The sequence below is a fragment of the Nothobranchius furzeri genome, chromosome 6, assembly GCF_043380555.1.
Source record: "Nothobranchius furzeri strain GRZ-AD chromosome 6, NfurGRZ-RIMD1, whole genome shotgun sequence".
Lineage (NCBI taxonomy): Eukaryota > Metazoa > Chordata > Actinopteri > Cyprinodontiformes > Nothobranchiidae > Nothobranchius > Nothobranchius furzeri.
In genome coordinates, this window is record NC_091746.1 from 52,061,991 (window position 1) to 52,076,456 (window position 14,466).

Sequence of the window (14,466 nt, forward strand, 5' to 3'; positions counted from 1 at the left end):
TACTATCAGTTATATCACAAATCTACAAGACAAAAACCTGGAATTTTACATTAAGAGATGCATGATCCCATCGTAGTCTTTTCACTTAGAATGACAATCTTTCCTCGGGTCTTTTTCAGCATCCGAAAACAAAAACTGATTTTTAAAAGTCTACATAAAGTTATGTTCTGAATCCTTAAACCAAACCGTTGTGTTCATTTTACTTACTCTTTCAAATTTTTTTTATTCTTTTATTCAACATTTCTCTCACATACCTGCTCCACTTCTCCAGTTTGATGCAAACATACTCAGACAGTATTCATATAATTATGTGTGAATATTTATGATGATAAGCTTTTCTGATAATGAAGATATTTGACCAAAAACAAACAAACAAACTGACAGAATGAATAACAAATGAAAAACATTAAAACAGTTTAAACTGTTCAAATTTATCAGCAACTCAGCATCCCAACTTATCAGAATGTATTATTATTATTGCCCAAGTTAATTAAAACGTAGTAAAATGTTTTAGAATGAATTTACATGATGGATTTTTGATTTAACGCACTGGTGAGTTTATTAATAAAGAAACAATAAAAAGCTTTTCAATCCGTTTGTTTTAATGATCATCTTGCTCTTATCACATTTCATAAGGATTTTTATCAAGCAAATAAATAAAAAAATCAAGTGGCTCAAACAAAAATGACACTCATCAAATGTTAAAAGACAATGTTTTAATGAGGTAAATATTAATGATGCTCCAGGAGTCATCAGGTATTGATACTTTAATTAAGACCAAAGGTGACAGATCATTTGCTGCTGTGGCCCCCAGACTCTCTCTCTGAGCCTGAGATCAGTGGACTCAGTGGTCTCCTTTAAAAAGCAGCTGAAAACTCACCTGTTCAAGCTGGTTTTGGTGTGACCTTCATCATCACCTTCTCCTTGTTCTGCTCTAAACCAATTACGCCTTATCCGGGATCCACTGATTTCCCTCTTTCCTATTCATTTTCTTTTTCCCTTTCCTTGCACATTTAAATCACAAATCTGTTTTTTATGTTTTTCTTCTAATTTTAACCATGTTTTTAAATAATTTTTTAAGTTTTTTTTGTATTTTGAATTTTCTGTTGTTGTGAAGCACCTCGTGAGTTTTTATCTTGAGAGATGCTAAATAAAAGATGATTTTCTTTAATTAAAAAAACATATTTATAATAATTAGGTTTTTATTTTTATTTTTATTTTTTTTTTTGCATGCAGGATTGATTTGGTTTTAATGTGTTTTCATTGTTCCAACGTTCCAGTAAAATTACTTAGAATTTTCAAAATAAACATACGAATAGCTATAGCCTATTTCAGAATTTCCTCTTAAAACTTAATTTTATAAATTTTATATTTTAAACATGACTTTAAGCCTTTATCCTATGTACAAGTATTGCTTTAATATTTAACTTTTTCACTTAAAAATAATCTTCACTTGGACCAAAAAAAAAAAGGAAAAGAGAATGGATAAAAATGCTGCTGAAATCACCCAAAATGAATATAACAAAAAATATAAGAAATATATAATATATAGTAAAATATATAATATATAATAAAAAATACAATATTTAAACAACATGTATTACAGTTATTAATATCAGCCTACAATCCATTCAGACCTTTTACACTGAAACTGTACTTGTTTACAGACAAGTTTGGTGTGAGTGAGAACGTATTCATTTAATCCTGGAAAAATGATGCGTATTTACAAGAATATTCACAATTTGTGTAAAACACAACAAAGAATATATGTTTTAAACATCTGATGATCTTCAATCTGCAAAGCGAATAAACACATGCACTCATCAATAAGACAGTCCACTGTCACTCCATACAACATAAATAAATAACAATAAAAAGTACGTGAGCTCAACGGTTTGTTTAATACATAATTTGTCTGCCCTTATTTATTTAGACAACAGAACACATCATTTTCCCGTCTTTTTCAGCTCTGGAACAGTTTCTAGTTTTCTGCGTTTCCCACATTAAATGAAAGTCTTTTCTGACGTCTCCACTTTGCTCTTCGGTTTTTAAACCAAACCTGCATTGGAAAAAAGAGAGCAGCGTTATTGTGTCTTCTCCTTGAACTTTTACAGCGATGAACACATTCAAGCACCTTTGAAGCCTCAGAAACAAAAACATCCATCTTACTTCTACTCTCTCCTCTCTTAAGTGAGTGCGCTGGGCCAGTTTCTCTCTTGTGTTTACATCTGGATACTGGTTCTGCAGGAAAAGCTCCTCCAGGGCGTCCAGCTGCTCCTCGGTGAAAATGGTCCGGTGACGCCTAGTTCTTCTCTGCACCTGACCGGGCGGCTGCTCCTCCCTGTGAGTGTCTCCTAGCCTGCGGGGCTCTGAGAGCGTCGCCGGACTCCATCCATACTGACAGACTGCAGGGAGGAGATGTGAGGTTATGGGGCACGAGTCTACAGATGGGATCAGTTTGACCTGTTGGCTTGCTCCTACCTTCATGGATGAAGTCACTGTGGAAAACGTCAGCGCAGCAGTAACAGCAGCACAGGCAGGCAGGATGCAAGGGCTTCTCCTTCAGCCCCACAGCTCTTGCCCCACATAAGCGCTTCTCTCCGCCGCTGCTCGGATATTTGCTTAAAATGTTTTCAATGGTGAAAGGAAACGTCTGCCTCTCCATCCTGATGAGTCCATCCATTTAAAAAGAAAATTCCCCCAAACTATCAGAGAACAGCGATATTTCAGCCTGAGCTGCTCCTCTCCGTCTCCTCTTCCTCCAACAAGGACCGGAGCCCTTATAGGCCCAAAGGGGGAGGAAAAAAAGAGAGATGAATTAAAACCGTAATCCCCCTGTGGACCAGACACATGAAACGGTTGAAACTTAATTCCTGGCTAATCTGTGCAGTTTTGTAAAGAGGTTAGGGAGGACGGCAGATTCGGTTAATCTTGCCTCACTCCTTTCTTCGAGAGAAATCAGATTTCACTGCATGAAACGAAAAGTGGAGAGAGCTCCTGAAATCCTCATTGTTGGGGTCTCAGAGAAAAGGAGATTGCTCGGTATTAGGAACCTGGACTCGAAGATGGACGTCTCTGGTGTGGGCTGAGACTTGTGAATGATGCATTTAGGAATTAGTCTTTAAATTCATCCTGGTTTTGTTTTGTTCTGTTGGGGTTTTATTCACCGGTGTGTAAAATGGAAGATTTTTTGCAGAAGATTGCACCAATAATATCTGGACTGATAATATTTGAACTAGTTACAGACTGACATGCCTTGTCTGAATCAGTGAAATGTAGTGCTACTGATTTAAATATGGATAAAAACACACCCATCCTCATGGTTTGTATTCAGAATCATGCATCTTGTGTCTTATCTGTGTGCTGCAGTCTTTTCGGTTTGACTTCTCTGACAATGTGCAGCACTGAGGCAAAGCTATTACAGGTTAAATTCATTTCCCTTTGCAGCAAATCCTGTGATTTCATACAAGGCAATACACCTTTTTCAGGGAATTAAGGGATTTCCACAATCTATCTTAAGCCCTCCTGTTATAAGGGCTTTAGAAAACAGATAACAAAAAGCACCATCCCTTCCCTTTCACTTGGGTTTAATAGCGTCCAGATTGTTGATGTATAGTTTGCGCCGAGCGTGAGATCGTTATCCGCAGGTATTGTGGTCCTCAACAGAAGCAATTGTCCCACGTCCGTGTCGGTTCACATTCATCATCATCATCATCATCATCATTACTCGGGATTAGAATCATAAGGTTTGTGTCGTTCTGAGCAATATATAGCTACATAAAGTGAAAGGCCCAATTAAAGCTTAGTAGATACAGTTTTTGAAGAGGATTTTACAAATGTATTTACAAAACGGGATGCAAAAGAGATTGTTTCTACACATGGAGCAGTTGGTAGCACTGGTGTCTCTGGAGCAGGAAGGTTGCGTGTTCCAATCCCGGCTGCGGCCTTTCTGTGTGGAGTTAGCATTCTCCTCAAGGATGTGGGGTTTCTCCAGGTGTTTCCTCCCACAGACCAAAATCATGCCATCAGGTTAAATGAAAATGCTAAATTGCTTCTAGATGCAAATTTTTGTCTCTGTGTGTCCTTGTGACCTGTCCAGGATGTCCCCCACCATTCGTCCAACGACCGCTGGAGACAGGCACTGGGTCCCCACGTAAGTGGTACAGATATGTCAGACTTTTTATTCAGCAGCAGTAGCTCAGGAGGTAGAACGGGTAGTCCAGTAATCCGAGGGTTGTAGGATGATCCTGGCTCCTGGATTAGAACGCTGCTGTTGTGTCTTTGGGCAAAACACATCCACCTTGTGGAGGGACCGGTGGCGCCTGTGCTCAGCAGCCTCACCTCTGTCAGTGCGCCCCAAAGCAGCTGTGGCTGCATTGTAGCTCATCATCTCCAGGGTATGAATGTGTGTGTAAAGCACCTTGGGGGGTTCTAGGACTCTAGATAAAGATATCAAATACAGGCCATTTACCATTCATTGCCGTTTAGATCTGAGATTCAGATTTATATTTTATGTCAATTTAACTAAAAGCGGGATAAATAAAGTTTTCGGACCCAGACTCTAAAGGGTGGATGGGAGTTTTGCCATTGGAACATGTAATCCGGTTGTGTTCCGGGATTTTTTTATTTCATTTTTGCAGAGGTTAATGTTTGGTTTGTGCTGCAGAATTTAACCAGGATTTTTAACAGATTTCATGTTAAAATTGTAAAATTATGTTAGATGCATCTAGTAAACAAATAAACAAGCTCATTTAAGTCGGCTGACAGAGAACAGAAGGAAACAGAGAGGTTGCACCAATTTCACTGACTTCTTTCATCTAGGAAAACAAAATCAAGCAAACTACTGAGCATGCACACACAAACACACCGTTTTTGCATTTTATCACAGTAACACATAAGAATGTCCTTTTAAATTACATAATTATTATTAATCTGATGTTTTGTCTTAGTCAGAATGCATACACTTGATATGAAATAGGTATTCAAATAGAAAGGTAGTGGGAGGAAAAAATGGAAGTCATATCCAACACAAATCAGATCTTAACAATTCAGACAGGAGGCACAGGGTTAGAAATACAACCACTCACTGACTGCCGGTAGCTGAGCTCAGACCTGCTAATGGCATCAAACTATTCATGCATGAAAGTCTCAGTGCAGTAGGTCATGTTGGGGAGTCAGAATGGAAGCTTTGAAACAAGATAGATATGCTGCATCTTCACATGTGTGCAGAGACACGTGAGAGCTGTGCTCAACACTTTTGTTACATTTGAAAGAAATCACGCTATTGTATTGTTTCAACAACGTCTAATACCTGTGGTAGATTTCCTGCCCATTGCCCTAAAGGAAAATGTCAGCCTTTCTGCAGACTACGTTTTTAACGTTGTAATTAATAAAAACGTACAAATAATGACAGCAGTACTATATTTTTAAATACATAATAATTTAATATCAAAACCATACAAGTGTTGGTTAGATGCAGAAGAGAGGATGTTGATTAGCACGCCCTCTTGTGCTCAGAGTCTGTAAACACTCGCAGCTGCGCGCTGGAGCAACGCGCAAGCGGCACGAAGCGCGCTCGCGATAACTGCGTCAGCTGGGCGGAAAAGGCGGGAGCAGATTGCCGCTTCCGCGTCCGCGCAACACTCGCAGAAGCACAAAACACAGAGGAAAATGGACCATAAGTTAATACAGGCTGTCTGTAATTACCCAGAGTTATATAATGTCACTTTGCCGAATTACCGTTGCACTGAAAGTCGGGCAAATGCGTGGAGAGACATCAGCATGGCACTGGGTGTCCCATGTGAGTATTTGTTTATCACAACTTTACCGCCGATTATTTGCTCAGCTGCTGTCGTCTTTGGTGAGCAATTAACGAAGCGTAGTTTATAAACATAACAGTTATCATGTTTTTAAAAGTTGTTTGTGTGCTTTACTGCAGCTCAGTGGTGTGGATGTGTCCGCGCGCGCCGTGCTAGCGGTAGCAGCCGCTGCCCGCACGCCGTAGGCCGCGACGCACCGTCCGACGCTACCGCGAAGCTAGCCGCGGAGGAAGCAAGGAGACGTGCGGTGCGTCATGGGCCCAATAGTTTTAATGAACTACGTGTTTTTCAACACATGAGCCCGAAAATAGAAAACAGACGGTAACGGAGCCACGTAGGAACGGTGCGTAGGATAAAACATGGCAGCGCGACAGGACGGAGGCCCCCCAGCCTCAAACGGAACCAGAACCAGGAGCGTGAACTCAGGGCCAAAGAAAGGGCAACTACCACACGGCAACTAAACAGATTTAACACGAAGAAAAAAACGATGACCCAACATTAACAGTTATGTAACAATGCCGCCTGGTTTTTACTTAGGTAAAATGTGTTTTGCCTTTTGGCCCCAAAAAGATATTTAAACCCAGTTCACCTGAACTCACCACCACTAACTTTAGTAAACAGATTTTTTTTCTGGATAAACACCAAAAAGTTTTAAGATCGTCTCAAACCTTCCCAGACACAAATATTATACGTATTTGAAGTTTTTATCATTATAATTTGACTAAGATTCACAAACATAATCATCTGCTCACCTGTTTGATTTCAAGGACTACTCGATCACCAATGCTTTAACCACAGCATTAGCATTTCGAACCTCAGTGTGCATTGTATTGAACATCTAGGGTGCATTTTGTGCAGTAGGCTAACTTGACTCTTATCTTTTCAAGGTGATGCGTGCAAAAAAAGATGGAAAAATTTGAGAGACCGATACTTGAAGGAAGTTCGACTAGAGATCAAAACCAAGAAGCAGGGGGGTTTTGTGCAAAGTAAATGGAAATACCGACAGCTCATGAACTTTATTGCCCCCTTCACTGGATCGAGGGTTGGTGTGACTGACATGTGTGGCAACACCGAAGAAGAACGTAAAAACCCTGACAACGTATTGGGAAATGAGGAAACCACTCTGTCCGAGTCTGTCAAAACACCCCAGAATATCACTAAGGTAGCGCTGAGTCTGCCTGAGGCGAAGCCCCAGGTGGCGTTTGTGACGCAGCTTCCTGCTCTGTCTCAAGATATCCAGCTGGCCGTCGTAGCCAAGACCCCCCCCGGCCCACAGGTGATCCCGGTCAGCAACAACGGACAGAAACGAAAGATCATGTCTGAGCCGCCATCACCCTCTTCTCCTCAAAGTACACACTCCCAATCAAAATGGCTGTTGAAAGACCACACCACCTCGTTTTCGTCCAGGCCGCGGGACGAGGACGAACTGTTTCTGCTGAGCTTCGTTCCTGCTCTGAAACGACTCGCACCCCAGACCAGGTGCGAAACAAAGATGAAGATCCAGCAGATCATGTATGAAGCAGAATTCAGCACTTCACCTGATGAGAGTCAAGAGAAAAGGACAGCGGCAGGAACACAGGACAAATCTTGAACTGTCTCTAGCCTGCACTTTCACACTTTTGTAGAATACACAGTTAATGAACCCAAATTAAAATCACACAAAGCTTCACCGTCAGTAGAAAAAAAAAACTCACATTCGGAAACATGTTTTTTCCAGCAGCCATTCTTCATTTTGATTATGAAGTCTACAATATTTTACATATAATTACAGTGAAATACAGAAACTGGAGTAGAAATAAAAGATTATAAAGTCTGGAGACGAACACTGTTTGAAATAAAGTTCTTTGAATTTCGCTTCCATCTGAAAGAAGTTAAAAAAATCGGCTAAGATACTGGTTTAGCTTAGCTGCTATTGGCCAAAAACACAAAGGTATTATTGGTCATTTCTCCAGGAAACAAACATCTTAATCATTAGAATCATTAAGTTGCATTAAAGTTTTGTGCAAAAAATTATTTTTGCTTCACAATAAATAGCTGAAGATTCACAAGTCAGTGTCTGGTTGCTCTTGTGCAGATTACAAAGTAGTTATTCAACCAGTGAGTCAAAATATATATTTTTTTCATTAATTCATTTCTGAGATTTTTGCAGCAAGAAGTGAAGAGAATACACAACTTCCCGATCTTCACATGCATTTTTTCCTTCGGAGCAGCAAAAAGTCTGCAGCTTTAACCTTTAGCCTGTTCATTTATCATACCTGCTGTTTAAATGTCCAAACTTTGCCAAAGATTAAGAGACGGAAACCTCACAAAGCCGCACTTCTGTCATTTCCCCCCATGCATTTATGCAATCAGCAGCCAAAACATAATGACCAGAGCAGCAAACAGAAAGAGTCGAGACAGGAACTGTTCATCTGTGTGCTGCGGCGTCCCAGGAGCTGCTGTGTGGGTGAAAGTTCAACAGAAGTTACTGGGTAAATTGTTTTCATAAGAAATGAAAGAACACAGAGGAAATGTGTAACCACCTGGAGGAGGTCGTCCATCATTGATGTTAAAAGCCGTGGCAAAAATACCGAACGGGAAGGCACCGATTCCAAAGGACATCTGGAAACCTCCATCTCCGAAGCCAAATCCCTGAAATCCCTGCAGGGATTTTTAGAAAAAAATGAAAACGTGTCATATAACAAAGTAAGAAAAAAAAAGTGTGACACAATGAGCAGTAAAAGTTGTAGTGATTCTCATGAGGGGCTTTATCTCAGCTGTTCACTAGTAATGGGTCCCAGAGGGAAATGGCTTTTCAGTCATGAATAAAACAGGTCTAAACGGCAGCACCTACATCATTTTTGACTCACGGTTTCATCATGAGCTCATTATAATACTCTAGAGCTTACACGAAACTTAATGTAGTTATTCACAATGATGGTTTAACTGTGCAGATGTATTTGTTTGTGTACTTACACCACGGTTTTCCGGCTCTGGTCTCTGTCCTTGTGGTCGAGGGGGCGTCCTTTCCCTTTGAAGCATCAAATCAGATATACACCGTAAAACACTAACATAATGATAATTCTTGCACCACAAGTGTGTTAATGTAGAAGTGTGATGACACAATAAATCATGTCAACACTTTTTAGCATCTACCTAGGATCCTGTTGACCCGTGCTTCCCCTCCCATACAAGGGGATTACTTTGTCCCGGCTGATGCCAGCTTTACACACCGGACACACTTGTCTGTTGGGTCGAGTCTCCAACCACTGCATGAAGATAAACGGATGTTAACGAGTCAACGGGTTAGCTAGGGGAACATCTTTGTAAATGAAAAAAAATCTAAGTCAGGCTTACCTGATGCAAACATGGCCAGCTGAACATCAGGAGCAAATGAAGTTCATGGAAGTGAAAAAAAAAAAAAAAACAGGATTAGTAAAAAAAAAAAAACCACATTGGAAAATATTCATGAAAACAAACATTAGATAAACTGCTTGTCAAAAAAACCCCAATTAAGGACAATAAAAATAAACACTAATTCTACTTGAATATTTCATACTAATTCAAACATACTGGATAACATTTAAGAGAAAATTAACAAATAATTACTTTGTATGAACACTGATCAGACCACTTTGGCTGCTAATTCATCAGCAAATTTTTGGACATAAAAATGACTAAAATGTTGTTTTGAAAGAGATTCAAGGATTTCACAAAAACATCAGCTAAAAGAAAACAGATAAGTTACCTAATCAGCTAGTAAATTGGCAACTGCCACTTTATTTGACAAAATAAGAGGATTAATTAGATGTTCCAGAACTTTAAAAAAATGTAAACTTTTTCTGATTAGTCATATAAAATGAAAAACACTAAAAACAATAGTGAAACTGTATTCTCGTGCAATCTTCAAACATTTTTGCTGAAGCAAACTGTGAAATAAGTATTTTTATTATTGATGTTAGGAATATAAATGGCTCATAGGCGCCTCGTGATTTTTATCTTGAGAGGCGCTATAGAAATGATACTTTCTTCTTAGACAGACCTGGTAGAACTTAAAACTGTTTTTTCCGCACAGTTTAATTGAAGTGGTAAAACCGGAGACAACATTTTGGTTCATGCTGTACTGCTGAGTTTAGTTCACTTGTGTCCAGCCGCTAAAACTGAGGTGGTTTCTGATTTCACAATGTAAACATAAGTAACATATTTAAATCTTACCAGAAAAGGTGGCCACACAAGCTGATCACGGCATCCTTCGCTGTGTCCAGGCATATGTTGCATTCAAAGGTGCTGTCCTGGCTGCCTCCGTCGGCCGCTGCCGAGCTACTGGATCCCGGGCCGGAGTTTTCAGGAGCCGAGACGGTGGAGCCAGAGACTGGTGGAGAGGGGGCAGCGGCGGCCATTTATTTGCTAAAAGTCGGTCCAATATTCAAGCTAATACGGTTGGGATGGCTCTGTTCGTTCCTGTCAAACACATAAGAAAGTGACAGGAACTGACAGAAGTGGTCTCCCACTAAGAAACCTGAATAAAAGAAAGGAAAAGCTAACTTTGTGTCATCTGATAGCTATGCTACCGTTAGCAGCTAGCAAGCTAGGAGAAAGGCTAAACGAACTGAGGCGTAAACCGAACCACATATACAATTATTACAGTGGCTAAAGGAATATTTCAACATACATTTTGTAACATAGCCTCATTAAAACTTAATTATGACTTGTTGCGAAAATAGCCTTACAGCTGGTTGCAACACTTCCGCAGGGTGTTAGCCCTAAAAAAGAGTAGGACTAAAAAAAAACGTGGCTGTTTCTTTAAAAGGCGTGGCTATTTCTAAAGGGGGTGGGGTTACCTTGTGTCCGGATTAGTGACGTAAAGAAAAGTAGATACACAAAAACAAAAAACTTACTAATAGTTACTCTTGTGATGGAGAATGTTGCACAAACAATGTCTTCTCATAATTATGGAATTTATTGTTTCTGACATAGGTTTGTGAAGAAGTTGGTTGTAGACTGATGTTTAATTCCTTCTATAAGAGTGATTTTTTGCTTATGCGCCAAGATAATGTTTGTCTGAGGGGTATCCATAGACTGTACATACGGGGGTATCCCAGAAACATGTAGCTAGTACTGTTGCACGATATTAGGAAAACCTGCAATGCGCGATAACAGCGATTAATATCTCCATGATGATATGACTAGAAATAAACAAAAATAAATAAATAAAAATAAAAAATACAACGAAATAGAAAAATATAGAAAATGGGCAAAGCAAAAATTGTGATCAAAAGATGTGAGGAAAAAGGAAAAGACAACTAATAAGACAAGGCAATCAGTAGATCCTGGGAAAAGCTAAATCAGCAGAAAGAGCAAAACAAAGCTAACTTGTATGTTAGCCATCAAAGTCAAGTGTCGTCCGCCTAGGGGGCAGGCATCTAACCTATAGAATCCACCCGATATGCCAAATAGGTAAGGCTCTATTTGATCTGTCAAAAACATATGCTTCTGTTTGATTGACAAAATGCATTATGTGTAGCAAGCATTTGAGCTGACCATTTATTGTGATGTTTTCTGTTCATTGTGATACGTGTTTTGCACATGCCGATATCGCAATCTATTCTATCATGCAGCCCTAGTTGCTAGATGGTATATTGTTAATTCAGTCATAAAATTTAAATAAAACAAATAAGGGTTTTACCTTCTTTGCTCCTTTTGTCGTATCAAGAATGAAACTTTAAATCAGCTTTTTTGAGAATTTCTTTTGGATATTCTGGAATGATTTAACCCATTTTGAGCAGAAACTGATGTGCACCTTAAACTCAGAATTTTGCATATTCTATTTAACTTAGTTTTTAATTTTTAAAATTCATGTTTATTGACTATTTTAAATATGTCAGTATTGTTTCTAAGCAAAAACCAAGTTATTTTCATGAAAGATGTTACACAAATCCCAAAGCTGAGAAAAATAAATCCTCACGTATAGGCACAACCCATATTTGGTATTTTTTAATTTTTTTCTATGAGTTAAATTTCATCATTGTAAATGTTTATTGTAGGTAAGGCTTATTTTTAAAAAATCACAAATTTTATTTCGACACTATGTCTAAAAAGTAATTTTTGCTGATCCATCGCACCCATAAAGCAACAGCAATCACAGTTGGTTGTTTCTTTTCTATTTCTATGAAAACAGATACACAAATCAAAGGCACAATCTATTTTTGTTAGTAAATTATTAATTTACGATTTATAACATTAATTATAAATAAATCATCATAAATGCTGCCACATTCTTTTTTTTACCCTCAATTAGCAAAAACATGAAAAAAACAACATAAAACAAACAAAAGTCATTCACGTTGTAGAAACAGTCTTATTTCTCATTCCTTTCTTATTTATTGTTCTAATATACAAGATTAAAAGTTGTTTTCAACTCCGTTACAATAGTATTTGTTTTGATGAGAGAAACGGTTATTCTCCTCATCTCTAATAATTACATTTTAGGCACACTAAAGGCCTAATTTAAGTTAAAGACAAACGTATCAGCCTAATTTTAATGGATTTCCATTGACCTGGACATTGACTGGTTGTAACCAGCTGTACGCAGATCTTCTGCCATCGCATCCTCAAACCTTGAGGTCAGCGATCTCTTTAGAGTTTGATTGAAGTCACTGCCAATAAAAACGTAGAGAATGGGGGATATGAAGCTGTTCGACGCAGCCAGGGCGACCCCCACTTTCAGGCCAGATTCAAGCACATTCAGGCTGTGTTTGTTAAAGTCCAGCTCCAGGAGAATGAAGGTATGATAAGGGATCCAACAGAAGAAAAATGACAGGATGAGCGCCACCATGATTTTATAAGGCTTTTTTGATCTGATGGTTAAACTTCTCAGCTTCACTCCAAGCACCACACAGCAGCACACGATCATCAGGCAAGGAATTAGGAATCCAAAGACTAACCGAATCAGCGCCACTGCCTTGTGTCTGGAACGACTCCCATACTCCGTGTGGCACTGAATGATTGGACCGTGGACTTTGGTCTCCTTGAAGATGAGCGAGGGCAACGTTAGCAGGGCAGCGAGAAGCCACACGAGAGCGACCACTCCGTTAGCTTTCTTCACTGTCCGGTGATTGTGTGCCCACACAGGAAATAAAATCAAGATGCAGCGGTCAGCGCTGATCAAAACCAACAGAAACACACTGCTGTGCATGTTGAGAAACAGAGCGGATGATGAGAGTTTGCACAAAACTTGCCCAAAAGGCCAATGTGAGGTCATTATGTAGAATATGTCAAGGGGCAGAAAAACACAGAAGAACAAGTTTGAAACAGCCAGACTGGTGTACCAGGTAGTGAGGACTGTTTTGTTCATTTTCCACCCACAGATCCAAATCACTAATAGGTTTCCTACAAGACCAACAGCTGAGGTAATGATATCGACAGCCACAAGAAAATAGATCAAGGAGGACTGGGAGCTGCTGAAATCAGGAGCCTCGCGGTCGTCTGTGATGTTCTCTGTTTCATTGCTGCCTCTGTAATCTTCATAATCAACATAATCCAACGCCATTGTTGGTTTTTCTAAAATATAAAACAAAATATTATTGTTAGACAGCTACATATCACACAGATTTTTAAAAAGGAAAATCAAATGAATTATATTTGAATACTTACTTTGTGTGTCGCTCATAAACCTCTCTCCATGAGCTTCCTCATGCTGAATGTAACTTCTCATTTCACTTTCCTGTGATCTTGCCTAAAAGTGACACACATACGTAGGCTAATTGTTTCACAAAAGTTGAAAAAATAATAGATTAAAAAGAACCATGATGGTATCAGAACGGACAACCCCAAAACGAAAGTACATTAAGAACCAAGAAAAAAACCCAAACAGTTTACCTTTGCTGAAATTAAGATCATGTGCATTTAATGAGACTGCAGCTTTAAAAAAAAAAGTTGGTTCCGTCCAGATTTCTGAAAAAGTCTTGATAAAAGTCTGTTAACTTTAGATAACAGTTCTGTATTTACATTCTTATCATCACAAATACTGGGCAACATGAATATCCCGAGGTCAGAAAGCACCCACCCACAAGCAACCATCAAATGTCTTACACAACTTTTACTTAAGAAATATCTAATTAAAAAAAACAAAAACTTGTCTTTACTAAGAAACATAATAGCAATATAATTTTGAATAATTTCCCCCCTTTCTTTTTGTGTTTCTTTATTTACCTTTAAATCCAACATGTGGTACAGACATCTGCAGACTAATTAACCAGATTATCTTATGAATGATCGAGTTAATGAAAAAATATTCATAACATTATTTGTTGTTTCCCTTTATTTAGGGAAACCTCATTTCTTTCTCTTCAATGATTGGCTTTCTGAGTTTACTTTTAAAGTCAATTACTGTTCAGACTTCCAGTGCACAAACAGACCAATTTAATGCTTTTATAAATGAAATTAAGTTCTTTTTAACATTTGCTGATAAAACAAAATACCTGGTGAAATTCCACCCCATGGTCCATTGTATGTACAGTCTATGCCACAATCCCACAACAAGCCCCCCCCCCCCCCCACACACACACACACACTGTTTGAGAAGGACCTGGCTGCAGCACGCAGAAAGGGGCGGTGTCGGGCCAGTTGTTTACCTCAACCGCACATGCGCAGTCGCGATTAGTATGAG

The 14,466-nt window shown here is 39.0% G+C and overlaps 4 protein-coding genes across 6 annotated transcripts; 1 reads left to right on the forward strand and 3 right to left on the reverse strand.

The window, feature by feature from the left end:
* Positions 1 to 1,672: 1,672 nt before the first annotated feature.
* On the reverse strand, positions 1,673 to 2,784 carry LOC129164401 (homeobox protein goosecoid-2). The gene is made up of 3 exons (XM_054744309.2): positions 2,482 to 2,784; positions 2,170 to 2,405; positions 1,673 to 2,059 (listed from the first exon to the last, which is right to left on the reverse strand). Exons 1-3 carry the CDS (start codon positions 2,681 to 2,683, stop codon positions 1,982 to 1,984), a joined length of 516 nt encoding a protein of 171 aa, XP_054600284.1. The 5' UTR covers positions 2,684 to 2,784; the 3' UTR covers positions 1,673 to 1,981.
* Positions 2,785 to 5,545: 2,761 nt separating this feature from the next.
* Positions 5,546 to 7,867, forward strand: LOC107373419 (transcription factor Adf-1). The gene is made up of 2 exons (XM_015941561.3): positions 5,546 to 5,800; positions 6,707 to 7,867. The coding sequence occupies exons 1-2, from the start codon at positions 5,671 to 5,673 to the stop codon at positions 7,408 to 7,410; spliced, it is 834 nt and encodes a 277-aa protein (XP_015797047.1). The 5' UTR covers positions 5,546 to 5,670; the 3' UTR covers positions 7,411 to 7,867.
* On the reverse strand, positions 7,525 to 10,622 carry rnf185 (ring finger protein 185). 3 transcript variants are annotated; one of them, XM_015941569.3, is made up of 7 exons: positions 10,529 to 10,622; positions 10,014 to 10,259; positions 9,156 to 9,174; positions 8,955 to 9,067; positions 8,775 to 8,829; positions 8,342 to 8,459; positions 7,525 to 8,257 (listed from the first exon to the last, which is right to left on the reverse strand). In XM_015941569.3, the coding sequence occupies exons 2-7, from the start codon at positions 10,196 to 10,198 to the stop codon at positions 8,160 to 8,162; spliced, it is 588 nt and encodes a 195-aa protein (XP_015797055.1). In that variant the 5' UTR covers positions 10,199 to 10,259; positions 10,529 to 10,622; the 3' UTR covers positions 7,525 to 8,159. The 3 variants fall into 3 exon arrangements, with proteins under 3 accessions (XP_015797055.1, XP_054600283.1, XP_015797059.1); XM_054744308.2 differs by having other exon boundaries at positions 10,471 to 10,567; XM_015941573.3 differs by having other exon boundaries at positions 8,007 to 8,254; positions 10,014 to 10,573.
* A 1,534-nt stretch (positions 10,623 to 12,156) lies between these two features.
* On the reverse strand, positions 12,157 to 14,353 carry LOC107373445 (chemerin-like receptor 1). Its single transcript, XM_070552310.1, has 3 exons — positions 14,279 to 14,353; positions 13,452 to 13,533; positions 12,157 to 13,358 (listed from the first exon to the last, which is right to left on the reverse strand). The coding sequence occupies exons 1-3, from the start codon at positions 14,303 to 14,305 to the stop codon at positions 12,337 to 12,339; spliced, it is 1,131 nt and encodes a 376-aa protein (XP_070408411.1). The 5' UTR covers positions 14,306 to 14,353; the 3' UTR covers positions 12,157 to 12,336.
* Between the last annotated feature and the right edge of the window lie 113 nt (positions 14,354 to 14,466).

Bases quoted from the DNA above. Each gene is read 5' to 3' on its own strand.
- LOC107373419 (XM_015941561.3), top strand. From the start codon at position 5,671: ATGGACCATAAGTTAATACAGGCTGTCTGTAATTACCCAGAGTTATAT. The intron at 5,801-6,706 runs GTGAGTATTTGT...TATCTTTTCAAG, and splicing joins CATGGCACTGGGTGTCCCAT to GTGATGCGTGCAAAAAAAGA.
- rnf185 (XM_015941569.3), bottom strand. From the start codon at position 10,198: ATGGCCGCCGCTGCCCCCTCTCCACCAGTCTCTGGCTCCACCGTCTCG. The intron at 8,830-8,954 runs GTAGATGCTAAA...GATGCTTCAAAG, and splicing joins ACGGGTCAACAGGATCCTAG to GGAAAGGACGCCCCCTCGAC. The intron at 8,258-8,341 runs GTGGTTACACAT...TCACCCACACAG, and splicing joins TGATGGACGACCTCCTCCAG to CAGCTCCTGGGACGCCGCAG.
- LOC129164401 (XM_054744309.2), bottom strand. From the start codon at position 2,683: ATGGATGGACTCATCAGGATGGAGAGGCAGACGTTTCCTTTCACCATT. The intron at 2,406-2,481 runs GTAGGAGCAAGC...TCCTCCCTGCAG, and splicing joins CAGTGACTTCATCCATGAAG to TCTGTCAGTATGGATGGAGT. The intron at 2,060-2,169 runs GTAAGATGGATG...TTTCCAATGCAG, and splicing joins TAAGAGAGGAGAGAGTAGAA to GTTTGGTTTAAAAACCGAAG.
- LOC107373445 (XM_070552310.1), bottom strand. From the start codon at position 14,305: ATGGACCATGGGGTGGAATTTCACCAG. The intron at 13,534-14,278 runs GTATTTTGTTTT...TGTCACTTTTAG, and splicing joins ATGGGGTGGAATTTCACCAG to GCAAGATCACAGGAAAGTGA. The intron at 13,359-13,451 runs GTAAGTATTCAA...TTTATATTTTAG, and splicing joins GTTTATGAGCGACACACAAA to AAAAACCAACAATGGCGTTG.